General features: G+C 43.2%; 2 protein-coding genes across 2 annotated transcripts in view; one reads left to right on the top strand and one right to left on the bottom strand.

Annotated features, from left to right (window-relative positions):
* Window positions 1–2,590, top strand: part of Lamc2 (laminin subunit gamma 2) — a 66,649-nt gene extending 64,059 nt beyond the window's left edge. The window contains exon 23 of the mRNA XM_048357293.1: window positions 411–2,590. Within this exon, the coding sequence (XP_048213250.1) occupies window positions 411–664 (254 nt within the window). The 3' untranslated portion in view covers window positions 665–2,590. The remainder of the gene's footprint in view (window positions 1–410) is intronic.
* Window positions 2,591–10,393: 7,803 nt separating this feature from the next.
* Window positions 10,394–16,442, bottom strand: part of Nmnat2 (nicotinamide nucleotide adenylyltransferase 2) — a 156,045-nt gene continuing 149,996 nt past the window's right edge. The window contains exons 9-11 of the mRNA XM_048357294.1: window positions 12,549–12,650; window positions 12,335–12,402; window positions 10,394–10,802 (exon numbers count right to left, since the gene is read on the bottom strand). Of these exons, the coding sequence (XP_048213251.1) occupies window positions 10,700–10,802; window positions 12,335–12,402; window positions 12,549–12,650 (273 nt within the window). The 3' untranslated portion in view covers window positions 10,394–10,699. The remainder of the gene's footprint in view (window positions 10,803–12,334; window positions 12,403–12,548; window positions 12,651–16,442) is intronic.

Genomic DNA, 16,442 nt, shown 5'->3' with positions numbered 1-16,442 from the left:
ATAGAAACCAGCAAGATATTTCCTAAGAGTGATTCAGAAAGCATTTTTGGAGTTGATTCTGATCCCAGGGATGAACAATGTTAGGCCTTGGATGGAGCTTGGCTCCTGATGGGGTGCAGCCTTCTTTTCTCGGAGCATGATCTATTGTCCTGGACACACAGGGAGTACCTTGAACTTTGTATTGCTGACTCATTGAGCGCAGGGTCTTAGGCTAGGTCATTCATGGCCCAGTAATAAACTAGTGTTCTCAGAATCTTTTTTTTCTGCATTATTTCTAATTTAAACTATAGCATGCCATTTGTTCTGGGCAGGTAGAAACAAGAATTTGTTAAGAGTAGAGAAGGGCATGCATGTTCTAAGAGATCTAACCAAAACTTCATGGTGTGTTCACCTTCCTCATTCCCTAATAGACCAGCCCGGCAGTGTGAATGAAGAAGGGTTGGTGTTATTGGAGAATGAGCTTTTTCAAGCCAAGGCCCAGATCAAAACACAACTGCGGCCCTTGATGTCAGCTTTGGAAGAGAGGTCCCGTCGACAGAGGGGCCAGCTGCATTCGCTGCGGACAAGCATTGATGACATTCTGGCTGATGTGAAGAACCTGGAAAACATTAGGGACAACCTGCCCCCGGGCTGCTACAACACCCAGGCTCTCGAGCAACAGTGAAGCTGCCATGGAGACTTCTCAACGGAGAGTCTTGGGATACAGACCTCAGGGCTCGGGAGCCATCTCTTCTGGGTAGATGGATGGGGGATACCAAGCATGCGAACTCAACTCCATCCCTGAGACTGTGGCTGTATGGGTGTGTTACTGCACCAGCACCAGTCTGTTTGCTTCCTGATGCCTGAAATGAGACAGACAGCACTGAGTGGGAGACTCACCAAGGACCAACTGCACAGGCAGATGTTGGCCTGAGAAAAATTTAAAATGGAGTCCTGGAATACAGACAGACAAGTGCTGCTGGGTTAGAGTCAGTGTATTCTTTGAGTAATAGGACTGAAAGACAAAAAAAAAAATATTTTGACTTTGCCCAGTCATAAAATTCTCTGTCCTGATGTCAGGACAGTGAAATCCAATCATACCATGGCTAGTAAAATACTGTTGTTTCTTTTGCCCACTCCAAGTTGTCCTTGAGCAGAGCTCCTCCCACGTAACCACCCAGCACATTTCCCTTGTAAGCTGGGAGACAGAGAGCAGTGGGAACTGAGGATCTGGAAGCCTGGCCCTTGCGGAGCCCGGGTTCTGGGCTGGGGAGCAACATTCTTTCTCCTTATGACGCCATGGCAACTTAAGAGACTGAACTTTCAGGAAAGCATTTCCTACCAGCAAAGCAAACACTGAAAAAGTATTTACTCTGGGACTTCAAAAGGATAGGGAAAAAAGTATGGCTCAGGCATCGAAAGATGTAAAACTATCTAGATGTATTCATCCTAACTCAATCCCCCCTTTTAAATGTTCCAAACTATAGGCATCTAGTTTTTTTTTCTCTTGTTCTCTTTCTTTCTCTGTAGCAGGGAAGAATCCATCCTTCCAATATATATTTATTGACTCCCTACTGTGTGCCAGGGGTGAGCAGTTCAGGACAGACATAGTCTCTGTTCTCATAGAGTTTGTTGTCTGGTGAGGAGGACACACATTAATATAATAAATTTCAATTTACAAACCTCATTCATCACATGTGGTATTTATTGCAGTCACCCGGGGTTTTCAACCTCTTTGCTTCACAGAATCTATGTTACAAAACCTTTCCACGGGGTACTAGAGTTCGGGCTGAAATAGCCCTGGACTAGTGCTCACTGTGCATTCCAGCCCTCCTTCCTCCCCTTCCCACAAGCCATTGCTAGGCTGAGTCATGGTGACCCCAGTGGGAATTGCTGAAGAAACCAGAGGCACTTCCTTCCTAGCCTGGAGATGTCGGAGCTGCCTCACCTCTGTACTTCCCTGCCTTTTCACAGATGTGTTTTAAAATAAAGAACAACTGGTAGATAGATGCTGGGGTAGGGAGGAGGGAGGAGAGTGGTCACTTTCTGATTTTATTAAATGCTAAGCCTGAGATAGAAGTACCAGAGCAATGGAAATGATAGACCACTGTATTGCTACTGAGTCCTCAATCTTCAATTCCTGATGGTGAGAATTTTTTTTCCCCTTTCCAACCAGGAGAGCAGAAATGTTTCCAGGGCCATATCCTAAGTATGAAAAGTTTATTTCTAGAACAATTCATGCTGTGGGGGAGGGGGGAGTGGCATGTGGATATAATTGATACTCTTCCTTTGTATTTTTCTTTCTAGTTTGTGGTATATATGTCATGCATTTTAATAAATTAAAATTCAGTAACGTAAGGCCCTGAATTGGCCATCTATCTAGATGACTAAAGAAAGGATTCTGCTTTTGTCTAGACTGACTTTCAAAATCTTGATAGTTCTAAAAATTTTTGTCTTTTGTGGAAATGCCTTTGTAATCCTGTCTTTGCATGCTCACAAATCCTACAAATTTCTTTTACTGAATGTTCAGAATTGTATGTATATGAGTAGATTAATTGCTATGTCATAAAGGCCTAAAATAGGCAAGAACTCAAAAATATTGGACTGTGTTCTTCTTATTGGTTCCATAATAGATTAGGTGGGGAACAAACTGGCAGGCTGGCTCTCCACAGAGTCATTTCAGAGGTCCTATTGTTTATAACATGTGACTGCTAAGGTTGTCTATGAAGCGAGGAGAAAGAGAAGATGGAGGTGGGAAACACAAGGGAAGTCTTTGTGGGCCAGCACAGGGAGGATTCACATGCTATTCTGTGTTGGCTGGGCTCTGGGTGCTCATGCCTGTAGTCATAGATACTCAGGAGGCTGAGATTGAAGGATCATAGTCCAAATCCAGCCCCAGTCTCATGAAAAATCCAGGAGACTCTTATCTCCAAATAGCCAGAGTGTCTCCAATGGTACAGTGCTAGCCTTGAGCAAAAAGCTCAGGGACAGAACCAAGGCCATGAACATAAGCCTGAGGACTGGCATGAGTACACACACACACATCTCTCTCACACACACACACACACACACACACACACGATTCCATGTGCTTGAAAACCAGTATTATGACTATGTCTGACTTACAAGTGGTCCTAGAATATGCAATCACTTGTGGAAGTTCATTTCCCAGCTACAGTTCTACCCTATGAAAGGCGAGAGTGTATGCTTGCTGATTGGCCATCTGGTTCTATTAACAAGAAAAATTAGACAGGATTTAGCCCTGGGAGCTTGGGGAGGGGTCTAGTTAGTTAATGGCTACGGTACATGAAATCATAAAAGAGTTCATCAGTAGGATGGATTAAGAAAGTCATAGGACTATCTTCCTTGACAAATGGAATAAGACTCCTGACTAGAGATAGAAATGATAACATAATTATTGGGACTCCTTTAGTATAGATTTCTCCTTTCGTATAGATTTTCATTTCTGAAAAGCTGACAAGTTGACCCCAAGAAGGAAGAAAGAAGAGGGGGCGGCTCAGACTTAGTTTACCTCAGACGTAGTCTCTGGTTGCCAGTGGTTAGTTGGATTTTTCATTACTGTGACAAATATATGAGAGATCAATGTAATATGAGCAATGACTTATTTTGGCTCAAGTTTCAGAAGCTTCTCCATGGTCAGTTGGCTCTGTGGCTTCTAAAACTGTGGTAAAGCAAAATCACCACAAAGGAGCACATGGCAAGGCAAAGTTGCTCATCTCATTGTGGCCAGGAATAGAGAGAGAGAGACAGGAGAGAACCAGGGAAAGAACCCTTCAAAGACACTTCCCAGGGTCCTACTTCCTCCATTCAGGCCTTACTTCCTAATAGCCCAGTCAATATGAACTCACCAGTGGATTAACCCAGGGATGAATTCAGCACCTTCAAAATCTAATCATCACTCTGTAGCGCCACCAGCTGGTAAGCAAGCACTCAATACACGAGTTCAGTGGGAACACTTCATATCCAAGGCATACTACCAGGCTTGACCCTACCACATTAAGGGGGCTTTCTGTCTTATTTCTCATAAGTAAGCTGAGAGTGTTCTGATTAACTGTACTGCTGGTAAGCTATTGCACACATCATCATCTACTTTCACTCGTAGATAAAAGATGGGTAGGAATAAAACTCTCCATAGACTGAAAGTTCTTAGCAGTTGTACTTTGGATCTTAATCCAGGATGTATTTTCCCCCCACTGCACTTGGGAGGCTAGAGGAAAGAGTAAGATGATACTCAGGACTGTTCAATGTTTGGAACAAGTGTCAAGGACCTGGAATATGTTTACCATGTCTTCTTCTAATGTTTTGCATGGCCATGGGAAAGTTATACATTCTTGCTGAGGTTTAGTTTTCCCACTTGGGAGATGTAAAGTAGAATCTTGCTTTCCTTTCTTTTTACTGTTAAGGAACTGCCAAGATTTGAAGCTTCTTTCTGGATCATAAGGAAAAGAACACAAACGTAAATGAATGTCAATTCATATTTAGTGCATATATTTTATGATACTGTGAGTTAGCAAATTAATCTAATGTTTATACTCAAAATTTTAAACACACTCATCACTACATACTTTTGGAACAGAAAAAAGTAGTGTTTAGTTTTGTGAACAAAACAGCAAATATAAACACAAGTAATCTGTTTACAAGGTATATCAAGCATCATTATGGTGTGCCATAAAACCACATGGATACACAAAAACTGGCTAATCTCAATTTTAAGGAACAAAGATTAAAACCCTGGATCTGACAAGGTTAGAGCTGGCCTAGAGTTTTAAAATGTTAGAGCTTGCCTAAGCCAGGTGCTATGACATGAGCCTGTAATCCCAGTACTTAAGAGACAGAGATTAGGAGAATTGTGGTTTGATGCCAGCCTGGGGAAATGTCAGCAAGATCTTTCTCAAAGAATAAGACAAGAGTGGTAGTTCAAATCTATCGTCCCAGATATTTAGAGGCCATAGGTGGGAGGATCATGCTCTGAGACTGCAACAAGCAAAATCATGAGACTGTTCTTGAAAAACAAAGCAAAAAAGGGTTTGGGGTTTGGTTCAAGTAATAGAGTATCTGCCTAGCAAGGGCAAGTTCAAACCCCAGTACTGAAAGAAAGAAGGAAGGCAGGCAGGAAGGGAGGGAGGAAGGGAGGAGAAGAAGGAAAGAAGGAAGGAAGGGAGGGAGGGAGGGAGGGAGGGAGGGAGGGAGGGAGGAGAAGAAGGAAAGAAGGAAGGAAGGGAGGGAGGGAGGGAGGGAGGGAGGGAGGGAGGGAGGAAGGAAGGAAGGAAGGAAGGAAGGAAGGAAGGAAGGAAGGAAGGAAGGAAGGAAGGAAGGAAGGGAAAAGAAAAGGAAGAGCTAGCCTAATAGGGAATTGTTCTTTTCCTTCTAAGTCATGATGTCCATTATCACTAAAGATGAAATAAGAAGTAATCATCACAGCAAGATTTGACAATTACAACAATTAATGCATTATTAACTTTAGCTTGTTTACCTTGCCAGAACAAATTGTGAGTTCTATAATTTCAGTCATTGTTAGGATCTTTCATGCCAAAAGTTTACTTATTCAAGGTTTTAATTTTCCCAAGTATATTTTTATTTCATAAAGTACTGATTTCATTCATAAGCCAGAGTTAGCCACCATGGGAAGTGATGTGAACTAGTCAGAATCTAAGATGTAATTTTCTTAAGCTGAGAAAATTTGGGCACAATTTACACCATTGTTAATTAACCTGCCCCTCATAATTCTTAGGTATAGCTGTATATAGTTGTTTGCAGACAAGTTCTCACTTATAGCCCAAGTAGGCCTGGAACTTCAGCTCCCCCTTCCCCAGTCTCCCAACTGCTGGGATTACAGTTTTGTACCACCATGCCTGGCTGTATATACTATTATATCACACATGACAACAGCTTGACCAGGCAGGAAAAAAATCCTATTTTAAACACATTTTTTTTACCATGTTGTCTCCTGTCAAAGTAAGATTAGGAAGAAAAATAGATTACTTCCCAGAGCATATTCTTTTAGACAAACACACACGACTCTAATGTTGTCTTTTTATTAACATAATTGAGACATTTTGCTGATAAAACTCTTGTCCTTGACTATTCTAGCAACAAAATTTTACTCAAAATATTTCACTGTGAAATGATGTTGCAACTTGAATATGGGTTTTTTAATTAATGAATTGATTCCCAGAAAGCAAATTTTATTCTTCAAATAGCTGATAATATGACCAAAAAGTGACTTTCAAAAAAGCTTCTTTCTCCCCCTACCAATCTTCAAGACCATGCTGAACTTTAAGCCCTTGGATTCAACTGAGGTTGGAAGGGCTGTAACTCACTCCTAACTGGAACAGACTAACAGGATACTCCAAACACACTACAAAAGACACCACAGAACGAGCCGAGTCTTCTGGACAGCTGTGGGAAGATGTGGACTGGGTGACTTCGGCGTAACTTACTCACCATCATTATCATAATGCTAGTTCTAAACTGTCATGATTATATAAGCTACAAAATCAGTCCCTGTTTCCATCCCTCCATCTCTCCTGTAGCCTCTCCTGATATAACCTTGGGAGAGATCCCAAGCTTTTCATAGTCTCCTGTTTTATTTTTGCATGACTTTAAAAAATTTTTTTTGCTGGTCCTGAGACTTGAACTCTGGGGCCTGAGTGCTGTCCCTGAGCTTCTTTTGCTCAAGACTAGCACTCTACCATTTGAGCCACAGCATCAATTCTGGCCTTTTCTGTGATTTAATTGGAGATAAGAGTCTCCACAGACTTTCCTGCCCAGGCTGGCTTTGAATTGCAATCCTCAGATCTCAGCCTCCTGACTAGTCAGGATTGATTATAGGCATGAGCCACCAGTGCCCATCTTGCATTACTTTTTGAAAAACAAATTATACAGAATGACATGCTTCACTCTCTTAGTCCCCCCACAAAAAGTGTGTGTGTGTGTGTGTTGTGTGTGTGTGTGTTGTGTGTGTGTGTATCAGTTTGGGGAGATAGATTTGGACTTCCTGTTAATTCTCTTGCCTTTTGCTGTAGTTTGGTGATGGAATTATACAGCTGACAATTGGAACGGCAAGTTCTTCCATTCCTTCTGAGAAGGTGGAGCTAGAGATTAAAACACATGGGGAAAAGGCTGGTGATGCTGAGACAGAAAGGCCTGTGTCTCTAGAAGCTCAAGCTCTGATTTCAGGCACTTCAGTAAGAGACTTTCCTCCCTGGTCCCCTGTACATTCAAGGCAAATGAAAGCAGCAGGCTGGGAGCTGGCTGGGGCTGGACTGTGTGTACCTGAGATGACTGCACGGAGGGCTTGTCCTGGAGGGCCAAGTTATCCACACAGTTCAAGTCCTGCCTGCTCTTACATCAGTGACTTCCAGCACAATGTGAGGGACTTTCTTTTTAGGTTAGCATCAGGAAATTTGTGCCCAGACTCCTCCTGACAAGGATTATTCCAGTCCCTGCCTTTGTCACATCTCTGAGCCAATCTTGGGTTGGCCTCCATAGGAAGCAACAGTACCCCCAAAGGGAAGTCTACAGGGCCTAGAAGCTATGGTGGTCCCTAGGGCCCAGCTAAACCCCCGATCCATGATTTTAGGTATTGGCTGTGACTGGTCACATTCCCAATGTCCTTCCCTGGACTAGAAGAGGTGCTCTGATCTTGGACTTGGTTCCATCGAAGGATGAAAGATGCAGGGTGGGAATAGAATGGTTGATGGTACCTGGAAAGGAATTTGTTTTCCTGTTATTAAAGGAAGGCCTCTTTCTTTCTTTCTTTCTTTCTTTCTTTCTTTCTTTCTTTCTTTCTTTCTTTCTTTCTTTCTTTCTTTCTTTCTCTCTCTCTCTTTCTTTCCTTCCTTCCTTCCTTCCTTCCTTCCTTCTTTCCTTCCTTCCTTCCTTCCTTCCTTCCTTCCTTCTTTCCTTCCTTCCTCCCTCTCTCCTCCCTCTCTTTCTTTCTTTCTCTCTTTCTTTTTTGCCAGTCCTGGGGCTTGTACTTGGGGCATGGGCACTGTCCCTGAGCTTCTTTTGCTCAAGGCTAGCACTCTAACTCTGGAGCCACGGTGCCACTTCCGGCTTTTTCTGCTTATGTGGTACTGAGGAATTGAACCCAGGGCTTCATGCATGCTAAGCAAGCACTCTACCACTAAGCTACATTCCCAGCATTCTGTCTTTCTTTCCTTTTTTGTGCCAGTCCTGGGACTTGAATTCAGGACCTGGCATTTTTGCTCAAGGCTAGTGCTCTACCACTCAAGCCACAGCTCCACTACCAGCGTTTTTGGGTGCTTAATTGGAGGTAAGAGTCTCATAGACTTTCTTGCCCAGCTGGCTTCAAACTGAGATCCTCAGATCTTAGTCTCCTGAGTAGCTAGGATTACAGGTATGAATTACCTAGCATCAGGAAGGAAAACTATCTTTAATAGAGTCTGTCCCTGTGATTCATCAATTTATAATTTGTGCCATTTCATTCTCATGTACTTATACTGCACCTGTTCTTATTCTTAACTCATCTTACACCTCATCCCTCTCCCATGCCTCTACTCGCTACTAAGATACACAGCCAACCTGGTTCCAGGTTATGGACCAAATGGAGGTTGACCTGAGTCCTGTAGAGAAACACAGTGGACCAAAGCCTCATAAACTCTGTTCAAAAACTCTAGATCCCTCAAATCCCAGGTTTCTCAGAAAATTCAGCTCCCTATTTCCCTTTGTTTCCAATGAACAATCTCCTCACACCAAATATTACACTTCCTGAGCCTGGGCCAGCCATTTAATCCTGTGGGTCTCTGTCTCTTTGCTTTTAAAGGACAGCATCAGAGCAGCTGAGCTCTGAATCCTTTTTATCCCATAAATCTTAGCCAAACACTGGGACCCAAGATGAAGTCTTTCTAGTCTTCCTCTAAAGAATATTCCAACTATCCCAGCCAATACACCATTTCTGGGAGATTAGTGTGCCAGCCTCATCTTCTGACTCTACTTCCTGTTCCTGGAGACAACCACAGGAGGTTGCCAGTGTGATATGAGTGGTAAAGAATGCTGTCCCTAGGGGGAAAACTGAAGAAAGTGAAGGAAAGGGTGACATTGTCCAAAGGAGAAATGTATGCATTACCTGAATTGTAAAATGGTAACTTCTATGTATAACACTTTAATAATAACAATGTTATATTTAAAAAAAAGAATGCAGCCTCTCATCTCAGGTCCCATCTGGGCCATAGCTCCTATTTGATTTTGATTTTAAAAATAGTATCTTAATACTTAGACACTTAGGCAACCAGAAACACAAGAGCTGTAAAACACAAGAGAGTAATTTCCTGTTAGCTCTCCAAGCAGAACATGAGTTAGGCATTAGTAACTAAGACAGAATCCACCAAAATGGCCTCTAGAGGCAGAAAGAAGGTAAGAAATTAGGGTGAGATGAGGTGAAACAGCTTGGTGATCCCTGACCCCTCCATTCCTGTCAGGCGGGCTTCTCAGGAGGTTCCTGCAGTGCAGCACTCTGTGGACCTGTGCCAGCCCAGCAGGGAGATCTGCTGCTTCTGAAGAAGAAACAGGCTCCAGCTCCTGCCTGAGTAACTTCAGGAGGACACAGGGTTTCCTCCTTCCCCATCCTGGAAAGTTCCAGAACAGACAGTTCTCAGCCAAATGGGCAGGAAACAACTCCAATTAGTGAAGATCTCTAGAATAAATTCCTGGCATACTAAAAAAAAAGAAAGAAAGAAATGGCTGGATTATCAGGATTTGATTTCACCTGTTTGATTCTTCTCAGGTCTAAGAGCATGTCTAAGTATGAATTCCAAGGCATTAGGCACCTTGGAAATGCCTGGGCCAGCAGAGGGTCCACAGGGTGCCTTTGGCACAGGCATGTACATGAGTGTATGGACGCCACCAGGAAAGGAGGACAGGCTGGTTCTGTGTCATAGGAACAGAGCATCTGTCATGGAGGGAATAGTCTCCTCTCCCCAGACTTGCCTTCCAATCTTCAGAACCTGATAGTCTCTTTCCTGACCAAAGGCTGCTGCTGCTAGGCAGTGTGTGTGTGTGTGTGTGTGTGTGTGTGTGTGTGTGTGTGTGTGTGTGTGTGTGTGTGTGTATGTGTGTTGGGAATGTGGAGGTGGCTCTCCTGGGTGTGGTTCTCACATATTTCCTGAGTGCAGAGGCTGGCTATGGTGTCCTACCGGAAGGAAAGTAATACCACAGGAGTGTATCAACACTACAAACACAGATACTGATTTCATCCAAGTCCCACAAGAAGTCAACAACAACAACAACAAAAATAGGTAAATAAGTAAAGAAAGAAAAAGAAGCCCTTTGTGGTAAAGGGCATGCTGGGAAGGCGAGAGCCAGAGCGGCCTCCCCAGAGCATGCTGGGAGGATGGGCACCAGAGCCGCCTCTTGAGAAGCATGCTGGGAGACAGACACCTGTACATCTCCAAGGGCTGCTCTGCCACCAACTCCCACCCCATCTCCCTCCCCACCCCCACCCCAGAGGCCAGAGGAAAGTCTGTCCAAAGATGACTGTGGAATAGGGAACACCACGGTTCTCTGCAGGTCCCCCACACTGTGGGGGTTAAGTCAGCCAGTGGGAAGAATGGTCAGAATGAGGAGATGGAGAAACAGAAGCAGGAGAGAAACCGGGAGGCTGACAGAGACTGGAGGGGCCAGTGTGCTGTGTTGGCAGAGGACGAGGGGAGAGTGGAACAGACTGGCTGAGGGGCTGCTAGCCAGAGGCATTGATGTATAGCTGGCTCTTGAGGATGTAGTCGATGACCGGTTGAGACAGGTAATCTACGACATGGCCGTCCCCATGCTGCAAGGCCAGCCTGCAGGAGAAAAGAGCACCATTAGATGACATAGAGAGCACTGGCCTGTTTTCTATGTTTCAAGAAAATGGCTGATGCATGTCTCAACAACATCCCCTTGCCAGCTTTTGCTTGCTTTGAGGAAATGGTATTGATGTTGGAGAAAGCCTTCTGGCCTCCATAAAACATCCCAAACCCTGAGGTCACTTCTAGGTGAGAGAGACTTGGGGAAAGAATGTAAGTCTTTCTCTCTCTCTTCTTCAGTTTTCTCCACTGGAAAATGAAAGGTAATGTTGAAGCTTATCACATTCAATTACCAAAAGCATTAAATGAGTCATTATTCAAAGCTCTTGAAATAGTGTCAAGCACAGAGTCCAAATTTTAATGTGTTGCTGTTATTTTTTTACATAGACTGTGTATTTCAGGTGTATTTATTTTCATTCCTTTGGCTCTACACCATGCCTCATGCGCATGTGCATCCATCTCCCAGAGCATTCTTATGATTGGCTGTGTCTTTTCCTTTCTGTAGAAAGGAAACTGGGGGTGGGGTGGGGTGGGGGGGAGGCATCAACAGGTATGAAGGACTCCGGTGATCCAGTGACAAACTCTGGTTTCCATGGAGTTTTTCTTTAGGTTTTGGCTGGCTGCTTCCTGTTTTTTCCTCACCTGGTAGTTGTGGGACTGTTAAGCATGAAGGAGCTATTTGTAAAAATCCCTCTGAGTTTTCTATTGCCAAGGTTTTGCTATGTAGTTCTGTTTACAAAACAAAAAAAGGTGGTCTTGAACTTGTTATCTCCCTACCTCAGCCTCCCCAGGGGATGGGCCATTAACTTAAAGACAGAGCTTCTTGCCTAGGGCTTTGCCCTTTCCCATTGGCTAAAACCAGACCTTGTAGAAGCTGGAAACTCAGAGCCAGAAGGTTCATATTGAAGAGACCAGAGATTAAATTCCTTTGCATTTCTGTATGCGGGAACTGAATATCTATCTCTCAATATCAAGGTCTTTTTTGTTATAACAGTTTAGCCTATACTCTCAGTAATGCATTACTGCATAAGAGCTAAGAGTCTACAACTAAAATCACTCTCTTCCCCGCTCAAACCATCTAAGACTAGCTAAGGTACTGGCTCTGTCTTTCTCTGTCTCTGTCTCTCTCTAGTTCTTGGCTTCAATTCAGGGCCTAGGCACTGTCCCTGAGCTTTTTTGCTCAAGGCTAGTGCTATACCACTTGGGCCACAGCTCCACTTCTGGTCTTTTGTGATTAATTGGAGGTAAGAGTCTCACACTTTCCTGCACTGGCTGGCTTCAAACTGCAGTCCTTAGATCTCAGCATCTGGAGCAGCTAGATTGCAGGTGTGAGCCACTGGCACCCGGCTTTACTGTCTTCTCTTATAAAAGTAAGTCATTGGGAACAAATAAACAAGGTCCAAATGAGACTGAGCACCATGGCAGGAATTGTCCACTTTAGTATAAGGGTGACCGCAGACTGAAGAAACTTGAATGGGAAGTTGTAAGGCAGCCTGCCCAGGGTGTCTCTGACCAATTGTGAAACATACCTGCTCTTGGTTGAGCTGACAACAGACATGGGATGGTTGATATCATCCTTCACCACCATGATGTTGTTCTAAGGACAGAGCAGAAAGAGTAGGTTGCCAGCCCCTCTCACCAAAATCCTTCTGCTTCCCCATTCTTTCACCCCCCCCGCCCCCACGATTTTAAGAAAAAAGCTGTATCACACAGAACTATTCCCCAGGGAGATTGAGGACTCACTTTGTACTTGCGGAGTATTGAGGAGTGATTCATGATTCGGTCTGTGTCAGCTGCATCCCGGGGAACCACCACAATTCCAAAGTCCCCAACAATCACCTCCATCTGGACAGAGAGACACAGAGAGGGCAATATAGCTTTGGGGAAACCTATGGCCCTGATTCCCTACCAAGTATTTGGCAGGGCAGATCTATCATCCATTCCACCATGGGAAATTCATTTCAGTCTCCAACTTGCTCTTTCAACCATCAGTCAGCAACTTGAATTCATAACCAATGTTAGTGTTAGTAAAATGAATGAGTGCTTTGCCTGGCATACTAGGCCTGTAGACTGAATGAAGGCACTCTTGCATGTCTGAGCAAGACTGCTCTGGTTCTTGAGGCTCCTGTTGAGTTTGTAAGACTACAGAATAGCAAGGAGGACAGGTAGTTTGTTCCTGGTAAACATCCTCCTTGGTGAGACAGATCCTGCTGTTCAGTCAGCACAGCTCAGCCCTCAGCTGAGGTCATGAGCCTATCATATGACCCACTCACATGAACGCCATAAGCTGAGAAACATTTGGTGCCATTGTGTGTTCAGGGTGATGGTCATTGAGGTGGTGGGAGTCACTTTAGAGATCAGCCTGAAGTGGAGGCTTGGCACTTTAGTGAGAATAAAACCTACTTTTCATTGAGAAAATACCACCATTTTTATTTACTTTTTTTCTGATTATGGATGCAATAGAAGTTTAGAAGATGCAGGGGAAAAATAGAAATCAATTCCAGTTTTAAGAAAATCGAAGTACCTACAGTTAACATGTTAGTGTATTTCTCTCCAGTGTTTTCCTCTGTGCAAGCTGTATACATAGATATCCACACTGGGGCTGAACTGCAAAAGTAGGTGGTAGAGCATTTTCCTAGCATGCATGCAGTCCTGGGTTCAATTCCCAGCACTGTAACACACACACACACCAACTGCCTAAGTAGTAATTTTGCTTGAATATTTTCATTTAACACTTTACTGTGAGCAGTTTCTCATATCATTACAAAATTATTTTTAAACATAAGAACATAAGTTTTAGCAACCTATCCATTTCATTGTTTGCTGTAGAAAGCTAGTAATATATTAAGCTAAGAAGCACACAATCTGTACTTTTACAATTTCATGTAACATTTTGCTGAAGATCTGTCCACATAAATCTTTTTACTATATATCTCTGATTATTTTCTTAGGATAAAAAGTAAAACAAATGCCAGGTGCCTATGGCTTACATCTGTAATCTTAGCTACTCGGGAGGCTGAGATCTGAGGATCCTCATTCAAAGCCAGCCTGGGCAGTCTTTGAGACTCTTGTCTCCAAATAACCAGCAAAAAGCTGGTAATGGAGCTGTGGCTCAAATGGTTGAGTACAACCCTTAAGTGAAAAAGCTAAGAAGCGATGGTGCTCAGGGCTCAAGTTCAAGCCCAGTGTAAAATAAAGGATAAATGACACAAACTAGACATAGTTCAAAGCTGTTGAGACATATTACCAAGTTGTTTTCTAGAAACATGTGCCAATTTTTATTTTCAAAGAGCCCACAATTTATGGAATTTAATAGACTTAGATCTAGCCTTGGGGCTAGGATTACCACTTAGATCTTTTTTTTTTTTTCACTTAGATCTTTTGAATTATGGAACCCAGATGAGAGGAAGAAGATAGGGAAGGTAGGTGGCTTCTAAGTGTAGCTCACTGAATAAGACTTGCTTTGGAGGCAATGGATACAGAATTGTTTCCATAATTCTTCAAATACATACTACAGAACAGCATTGTGGCTCATTCTTCTCCACTAGAAGATTCCACCCCAGCAGAATTCCATTCCAAAGCTCAAATCACCCAGGGATGTACATGTATGCACTTCCTCAGATTTTCCATGCACCATTGTTTTGCTTTCCCTATTGTGTTCAACTGGAGCTATACTTGCAAATAGAACTCTGATGATGTTGCAATAAAAAGCTAGTCTTGAGTGCCCTAAGGGGCTAACATGTGGAGGGAAATTAAAAGCTGGGTATAGAATATCAGAGCCCCCATTGGATTGTAGCATTTGGAACAAACAAGACATTATACAGTATGCTGTGTCTATCAGTGGTGTTCACACCGGTAAATTGGTATCAGGTCTTTGGTCCTATAGATTACTAATGTTAGGGAGATGTAGGGCAGGAGCTAAAAACTCCTCTTGCCATAGATTTTAGAATATTGCATTGGAGTTCACTGCTCAGGAACTGATTCTCAATGTGAATTACAATCATCTTGGGAGCCCAGTGTGCACCTGATGTTAATAAGTAAACCAGAATCTTAGTATAGAACCCAGATATTAATACTTTTTCTGTTATTCTCCAGGTGATTGCAATATGCTACCCAGTTTGAGAGTAAGTGTCTACAAAATAAATTAAAACTCTGGAAAAAAATGGCATGACAGAGAAAGCAACAAAAAAGAAAAAAGAAGAAAGGGTGGGATCAAGAGGGGAGAAGGAAAGAGATGATTCATTCAAGCAGGTGTACGTGGAAATTTCTAAAATGCTTAGTTATGCAGCTCTTTCAAAGTAGCCTGGTGTTGATGGTATTGTGCAGGATCTGCCTTATTCTTGATTCAGAGATACATCCCTTATTGACGCTTCACAGGTGATGTAAGTAATAGTGGAACTCTCTAAATGAGCATTCTAGTTTAAAGCATGAAATAATGGCCTAGAGTGGCAGTCAATCCTCACAAGGGAATTGCCCTGTGGGTGACACTGATCCAACCCTGCTCTCCATTTAGGCTCAACTGCTATCAACCAATCAGTGACTGTGCTGGGTTGCTTCATGCGTGGCAAGCAGAGGGAGCCCTTGCTGCCCATAGAGTCCCCTTTAGAAACAGATGTCAGACTTGTCCTTGGAAATAACAGAGGGAGGTGAGATCCTATAAGACCAGACCTGTAGCTTCAGCAGCATCGCTGAAGGGCTTCAGCCCTCTCTGCTCTTTGGGCCATACTTAGCATATGGGTTTGGTTTCCAGCCAGAGAGTATATGGGTTAGGGGAATACTAGGTGCTACAGTAGGTGAAGTGTGTCCGCAGTACCCAGTGGCACCCATCAGTTCCCCTCTAGGACTTGGTTGTCCATCATACTCCCAACTCTTTCCTGGCCTCCTACTTCTCTAGCTACTCTCTTTTGGTCTCCCTTAGGTTGACCTTTCTGACCTTGACTCATTGGATTCTACCAAGCTTCAGTCTTTGGATCTCTTTTCTTTTCTGTCTGAACTGACACCTTTAATGATTTCATTTCATTCTAAAACTTTAAAGGTATAACAGCTAAGCACTGGTGGTTCATGCCTGTAATCCTAGCTACTCAGGAATCTGAGGCCTGAGGATCACAGTTCAAAGCAAGCCCAAGCAGAAAAGTCTGTAAGAGTCTGGGCTCCAATTAACTTCCAAAAAATCCAGAAGTGGAGCTGTGGCTCAAGGGGTAGAGCACTAACCATGTGCACAAAAGCACAGGGACAGTGCCCAGGCCCTGAGTTCCAGCCCCAGGAAACACACACACACACACACACACACACACACACACACACACACACACACACACACACGATATACCAAAGGGTCTCAAGTTAATATCTCCAACATAGACTTCTTTCCTAAACTAGGATGGGACATCTTCAAGTTACTATGTCCATGAATCTTTAGACCTGCTTACATAAATAAATTTATTATCTTTCCCAAAGAAATGATTTCCTTTTCATTTCTTGTAATTACTCACAGCAAAAGCTTTGGCATTTTCCTCTTTGTCTCATATCCTACACGCAGCCCATAATATAAACAATTAATTCTATCTTCAATACAATATGAGATTGTATTCATTTCTCACCTCTCTCTTGGTCTAAGTTTCCTGTGGTAACTAAATA

The sequence above is a fragment of the Perognathus longimembris genome, chromosome 11 (assembly GCF_023159225.1).
Source record: "Perognathus longimembris pacificus isolate PPM17 chromosome 11, ASM2315922v1, whole genome shotgun sequence".
Taxonomy (NCBI): domain Eukaryota; kingdom Metazoa; phylum Chordata; class Mammalia; order Rodentia; family Heteromyidae; genus Perognathus; species Perognathus longimembris.
The sequence above is the reverse complement of the archived record's forward strand: the minus strand, read 5'-3'. Positions and strand labels throughout refer to the sequence as shown.